General features: G+C 30.0%; 1 protein-coding gene across 1 annotated transcript; it reads right to left on the reverse strand.

Annotated features, from left to right (window-relative positions):
• Nucleotides 1-2,657: 2,657 nt before the first annotated feature.
• Nucleotides 2,658-7,263, reverse strand: LOC143917724 (serine/threonine-protein kinase Nek7-like). Its single transcript, XM_077439305.1, has 5 exons — nt 7,039-7,263; nt 5,273-5,492; nt 4,387-4,589; nt 4,200-4,313; nt 2,658-2,837 (listed from the first exon to the last, which is right to left on the reverse strand). Exons 1-5 carry the CDS (start codon nt 7,261-7,263, stop codon nt 2,658-2,660), a joined length of 942 nt encoding a protein of 313 aa, XP_077295431.1.
• Nucleotides 7,264-7,526: the final 263 nt, after the last annotated feature.

Genomic DNA, 7,526 nt, shown 5'->3' on the forward strand with positions numbered 1-7,526 from the left:
ACAGCGTTCGTGTCTTTCTTTTGGATTTCTTGAACAGCTCCTACTTTTTCGGACACCATGACTGAACATCCATCCGTTGCGATCATTGCAATTGCATCCATACGTTGCGAACTGCCCCAGAAGTTTTCCAAGTGAAAGTTGAATACCCATGTAAGATCGTAAGCCTTATTTTATTATTGAAAATCCGTTTTCGTCCTTGTCGCTTACTACCTAGAATCTGGGAATCACCCGGGATACACCTGACAAATAAAATTTGCGGCGCATTGACTGTCCTGCTGTTTTTAACAAAAGGACATCCATTTTGTGCTTCGCTACAAAAATATTTAAAACCAAACGATTGCTGCCACTGCCCCCCCACTGGATCCGCCATAGTACATCACTCTTCAGTTGCAAATAACAAAATGTATCTACATATATTCAAAAGATATAAGAAATTCCATTGACTGATGGTTGTAGGTATAGTATGTGGTTGTATATTCATTTAATGCATTTGCGGACTATTACAAGTGTACTGTAAAAATTAAATGGATGATGAAAGATTGGCACTCACTTGGTTCACAGCAATGTGTTTGTTTATATTATTTTATACTATTGAGTACTTATTCTGTTTTACGCACAATCAAATCCAAAATGTTTATTTTTAAATGTTTTCAGATACAATAAATTTTCTAGAACACACGATTACGTCTTTCTTTACGTATAATATATTTTATGACGTGTTGTACTCCGAATTATCAAAAATAATGTACCTACATACAAAACATGTGTGGGATTTACTTTGTACATTCTTGATTGTAGTACTTACATAGGAGTATATTGTTGTGCAAGCAAATCAATTATAACTAAAAAAAAAGTAAAATATATAGATAATATTACATTGTATATTGAATGGAATTGAATTTTCTTTGTTATTTCAATTTATTGTAATATTTGAATTCAATTAATTCATACATATCATTTCATACATATAATGTATGTACATACATATGTATATCATTAACATTTTTAGCACATCTGTAAAACGAATATACACTACGACTTACGAGTATTATTATATATGTAATAACATGTGTTTGTATATGTATTTATATGTGATTTATGGGCATTGAACTTAAAAATTGATAAGTAAATTGAAATGACTAGTAAAAATTTTTATGGAAATTGAGAGAAATTTCTCTCTCAAGTCATTCACCCTACTTTTATTATTTTTGGATATTATGTTAATATTAATCAAATGAAATTGAAATACATACTTATATTTTATTAGTGCATGTACATATATGTAATATTATATTACATCAGAATGTCTTCTAAATATTTTATTTTGGTGTCTTACAAATGGACAATATAATTTTTTCAATAAATATTTGCATAAAACAATATCTGAATAATAATTTCTACAATCAAAAAACGATTTGGTAAAATTTTAAGGTCATTAATTTTCTATCATAAATATATATGGGGTCAAAGAAAATATTATTTTGTGTGATGTTTTTTGTACTTATCGAAACTGTTGACGTATGCAAACACACATACGTACATACTCAAACGCACACACTTTGAAAGGAGAAATTAATTTATTAATAAATATTATTTACTAAATTTATTTAAACTACTCATTGACGTCATATTGATTGAAATTATAGTATTTTTGAATGTATTTACAGAGACGTGGAATGAATCTGTATTACTGGAACCGAACTATTATGTATGTATACATAAATAAATAAAAAATTGTACCCTCTCATCTAATCTTAGTTTTACACATATAGGTAGTTATGGGGTGACCGTGAAAAAGTCGAAAATATTCGTTTATCATGCATACATGTGAAAAACGGTTAATATATATATATATATATATATATATATATATATATATATATATATATATATATATATATGTATATCAGTGGCGTGCGGTAAAAGTCTCTCTCCCCCCGTCGTACATCCTCACTTAATTTGCGCGAGCAGGATACAACAGGAACAAGAGGAACAGGCTTTTCCTCCCGTATCCTGCGCGCGCACATTAAACAAGGCTGTATGACAATAACGCATGCAATTCCCGTTTTCGTTCCCGTTCCCTTTCCCGTTCTCGTTCCCTTCACGTTCCCATTTTTCGTAACAACGCAGGCAGCGAACACCCTGGTCGCGACGCGAAAATATTTGATATTATAGCGAATGACACTCATTCCCGTTTTTCCCGTTCCCGTTTTTTCCCGCTTTTTTTCACAGTAATCTTCCCGGACATGCATACAACAAATCCTGAAAGTTCCATCGTAATCGCTTCAGTGGCTTAGGAGCCTATTCGAGACACACACACACACAGACATTCATTTTTATATATTTAGATACATACATAGTACCGTTTACCATACACCCTTTTTTTTGATCTTTCGACTTAAGATCTTTCGATTTTCGATCTTTGCCTTGGGATATTTGCTTTTTCGATCTTTTGACTTTCCCGTAGTTATGTAACATCAAAATAATTTCCAAAAATATTGAACGTATATTTAAGTATGTAATTTATTAAAAACCACTATAGAACGTCAATGAACTATCGTATGCTTATGCAACAAACATGTTCTAAACTTTATATAAGAGATCAAATTATGCAAAACTATAGTAAAAAAAATATTTGTGCAAAAAAAATTATAAAATCAAATGTAAGACGGCGCTTTGCTATATTTTCCCGAACTCGACGAAGAAGTTGACACTGCTTCATCGACAGTTTGTTGACACCAATAGGAATGCCTTTCAGAAGCGATATCGTACAGGTAGGTGATGTTGGGTCTTTCAGATGGCTCGGCTCTTATACAGACATCTACCAAATTACGGTACTAAAAATAAATAAGTCAATATGACTCGACATTTTTTATTTTTAGCTCGAATAAATTCACTAAGAGACAAAAATATCAGATATTAATATACATATGTATATGTATTAATGTGTTTCAAATATGTTAATGTAATGTATTGATAATTTTTTATAATAAATGATAGTGAAGCATTAGTAACAGATAATATTATATGTATCCACTTCTCATTTTTTTTTTCAATATACATATTTATGTATTGCCCTACATATTTTTTTTGTTTTTGTATTATGTATTTAAAAGTCATGAATTTTGAGTAAAGACGTTCATTTCTCAAGTATGACGTCCATTGAAGGAAAATAATGTACGCAACACTAATATTTAGTTCGAAACAATCCAATTGCTAATACCAGATTTCTTGAAGAAATTTTAATGACACTTTCAATAACAATTAAACAATTAATTAATTTTATGATCTTTGAACCTTTCTTGTTCATAGGTGAGTTTAAACATCAGTTAATATTATGATACGATAAATTATTAATTTTTACATAGATACATACATACATATGTATATACCAGGAAGGCCTAACGTTAAACCCCAATGTGCCTTCCTAGCCAATTACAAACATTGCAGCATTTTTTATTGGTTGTGGCTATTTGCAGGTACTATATCTGCAAATTATTGGCAATTTGCAGGTACTATATCTGCGAATTATTGGCTATTTGCAGGTACTATATCTGCGACAGGCGCAAAGCCTTCTTTATTTTTTACTGAACTGATCCAGCACGACTTATTAGCCAGTAGTATGGCTCGGTGGTAGCGTTTATATTTAGCACTGAGAGGTTACCGGGTTCAATCCTGTGTTAATCTTTAAGGCTGCTTGTCAGACTTGGATATTTGGGACTCCAAGTCGATCGTTTCCTACCAGAGTTTGCCAATTTATCTGATTTCATTGTTAAACGGTTCCTCCATCAAATTGGCAAAAACCATGCTACCCACTATGTCACCAATATCTGTATTTTATTTATCTACAATATGTAAAAAAAAATATGCACAGATCTAAATCCATAGATGTCTCTTTGAATTAATTGATTAATTAATTAACTGCTAATTTCATGTTCTTCAGCCTCTCGAAATACAGTGATTTATGTATGTAAAATGCTGCAATGTTTGTAATTAATTGTCTCGGAAGGCGCATTGGGGTCTACCTGTTAGGCCTTCCTGGTATATATCTATGTAAAAAAATTATAAAACGCAAAAACACTACTATATGATATAGTAGTAAGATACATATGTATGTCCTTAGTATTGTTCTGTATCTGCTCGACAAATTCAAATAAATAGATACTTGCGATTAATATTATAAACATTGTAATATGTACCTTTGTTGAATAAGCATAAGCAGGCAAGTTGTCATAGTCACAATTTTCAATCTTTCTAATCAAAGCGAACAAATTCAATTTGTCACCATAAAATGGTGATTTTAGGGCAGCCATCTGAAAATGTGATCAAATATGTACAAGATTTTAGGGAAAAGAGTTGTAGCATGTATTTTATAAAATAAATTACCTCATATAAAAGGCAACCCATTGACCAAATATCTGATTGAAAATTATATCCTTTCTCTTTAACCCTTTCAGGGCTCATGTAATATGGTGTTCCAACTAAAGAATGGGCAGCTACAGTTTTGTGGCTGAAAAAGCGACCCAAGCCCAAATCTCCCATTTTTACAACACCGTCAGATGTAATAAAGACATTGGCTGGTTTTATATCTTAAAATTGCAAGACGAATTTAAGAAAAAGAAGTTGAACAAATTTAATTAAATCACTGTAAATTATTCACAGTCATAATCGAAAATCATTAAATTCCACGAAACTAATTTTTTCCAGTCTTTTTTTTTGCATGTGTGGTTTATAATAATGAGGCCGAGATATTTGTTGAGTGTAATCCTAATAAACACTATTGTTTAGGTTAATTCCATTGGGTATGGTTAGGTTTTATTTTAACAAGACTTATTATTATTATATTAATAGATAGCTACTGATTAAACTGAAAATATTTACTCGTCTTTATTTGATATTATGATACAATAAATATAATCGATAACTAGAAATACCAGTTAATAGTTCATTGATTCTGGTGAGAAAAGGTTACATAAGTTTATTAAAAATAATTAATACTGCATGAGTGTGACTTATGTATGTGGCAATTAAATTTAAGAATTGTTTTTCATTTTAATTATGTGAACTGGAATATTGGTTAAAAGGTGACCAGGTTAGGTTAGGTTAAACAAATATCATATTATGTCATTCTGAATGGAACTGGATTAATTTAACAGCACGTTTTATAACAATTTGCAAATAAAATAGACAATTCAAATTTTGAAAGATCGATTACTCATTAAATTTCTATATCATATTATATTATATTTTGCTTGGACTCTTTTTCATATACCTCGGTGCATAATTCTTTTTGAATGCATGTGATCAATCGCGGCACATATTTGTACAAAATATTTCCATATCGTCCTTTCCAAAATGAGCTTATTCCTTTTTCTAAAATTTCGTATAAGTCTGGCCAAATCTCCAGCGTCGGCCAACTCCAAAACAATGTGCAATTGCGAATCTGATATGAAAGATCCTAAATAGCTGATGATGTTAACATGGACGAGTTGCTGCAAATAACATATGTATGTATGTACATCTAATATTTTACACGTGCCAAACATAAACATACTTAGCTGTTTTACAGTTCATTTCATGTTAAAGGTCAAATAATAATTAATGAAAATCGACGCATATCATAGATCTAAACGTGTAATGGTGTATGTATACGCATAATATATGTATATATATATTAAAATAATATGTGAACCTTGAAATATTGTGTATTTCTTATCACGGGCACATTTATCGACACCATGAGACATAGAAATGTATTATAATCATGTATAATAAGGCAAGAACGTGGTTGTGATTTCACAATCATGTCTTATCATTTGATAAATAAATATAAACCTACTATTATTCTATACGTACGTACATAAGAGTTAAATAGTTAAAGATAATTGGCACTGCAACCAAAATTTGTGTCAAATGGCTTGATTTTCATTTAAGTCCATCTATAAATGATTGATATTATTATCATATATATAAAGACGGTAATCTGCGTGTGTGTGGGTGGGTGTATGTGTGTGTGTGTGTGTGTGTGTGTGTGTGTGTGTGTGTGTGTGTGTGTGTGTCCTAACACTCGCCGAACATGAATGGATGAATCGATAAAAATCGATAAATTCATTTTTCGTCGGGACGAATTTGTCTCAAAAACTAAAAATTTATTTCAAATGTATAGAAAATTTATATTTAACATAATCTAAAACTTTAAAGCACAACAAATACACAACGGTTTATAATGTTAAATATTCCTTCTCGCCATAAAAAAATACGTAATTATAATAATTTTATTTAGCGAGGTTTTGAACCATTTTTTTTGTTTTCATATAAAACAATTAAATATATATTTTTAATTGAAATTAATTTATATTTTAAGGATATTTGAAAAATAAAATTAATTCCAGGACGCCGAGTCGATCCTACCCCCTCGCGCCCAGATCAATATACGCTGACCACTACACAATGACCTATACGCTAACCACTATACTACTACAATATTCAATAATCGTACAGAACGTATGGGCAACCAATCAAAGCCGAGTTAATCGATTTCGATTTGCAGTTGCCTCGGGGCGATAGCTAATAATAATAGAAAAAAATAGGAAGTCTTTAAATAAAGAATTGAAAACTCTCTATGGGCTATTTACTAGTTTAAATAATAATACTCATGTAAAATGAAAAATATATACTACATCTATTACAATTCAAACAGCTTTTTATGCTTAAAATTTATACTTATCCTATGTGATAATATTTTACAAATTTATATACCACAATGAACTAATGAATAATAATATTCTTATTTTATTAAATTCATATAATTAATAAAATAAGAATATTGTTATTTCAAATTATGTTCATATAACATAATAAACCAAAATTATGTATTTCTGATTTAAATTGAAATGTGTAGATGTACTTAATTTGCATTTTTAAACAAAGACATAATCTAAACCAGTAAATTCGTAACTATTCATTAAACAAAAAGGATTTAAATATTTTAGAGAGTGTAGTAGAGACTATAGTGTACATAAATATGAAATTTATCACCTGCAATAAATTAATTTCCTTTAAACAGTCCATACGAGCTGACGCATCTACCATATCATAAAAATGTATCTTTTTAACAGCTACTAGTCTTCCATCGTCAACTGAAGTGACTCGGTAAACTTCAGAGAATTGACCTCGACCTATACGCTTTTCGAATATGAACTTTTCAACGTTGCAATACTTTTTGTTCTCGTTTGTTAAATTTGTAATGATTTCGTCCTCCATTTTGAAGAGTTCCTTTGTACTCAGAATGTGTTCCATTCCACTTTATACATATACATATTATAAAATCGATATAATACTGTCGTTACTTGCGTGTCCTACTATATTAACATGCAATGAGATCTAATCCTGTCCAATTATACTTTGAAAAATATATTATTATAAAAAATATATATACAATTTTTGTTTCTATGTTTTTAATCTCCATTTTTAAAAAAATATTTGTAAAAACGTATGCAACATTTTTTTTCAACTTCATAAAAACA

The sequence above is a fragment of the Arctopsyche grandis genome, chromosome 10 (genome assembly GCF_051622035.1).
Source record: "Arctopsyche grandis isolate Sample6627 chromosome 10, ASM5162203v2, whole genome shotgun sequence".
Classification (NCBI taxonomy): domain Eukaryota; kingdom Metazoa; phylum Arthropoda; class Insecta; order Trichoptera; family Hydropsychidae; genus Arctopsyche; species Arctopsyche grandis.

Coding starts and splice junctions, on each gene's coding strand:
- LOC143917724 (XM_077439305.1), bottom strand. CDS start 7,263: ATGGAGGACGAAATCATTACAAATTTAACAAACGAGAACAAAAAGTAT. Junction 5,493..7,038: donor AGGAAATTAATTTATTGCAG/GTGATAAATTTC, acceptor TGTTATTTGCAG/CAACTCGTCCATGTTAACAT. Junction 4,590..5,272: donor AAAAAGAATTATGCACCGAG/GTATATGAAAAA, acceptor TGCAATTTTAAG/ATATAAAACCAGCCAATGTC.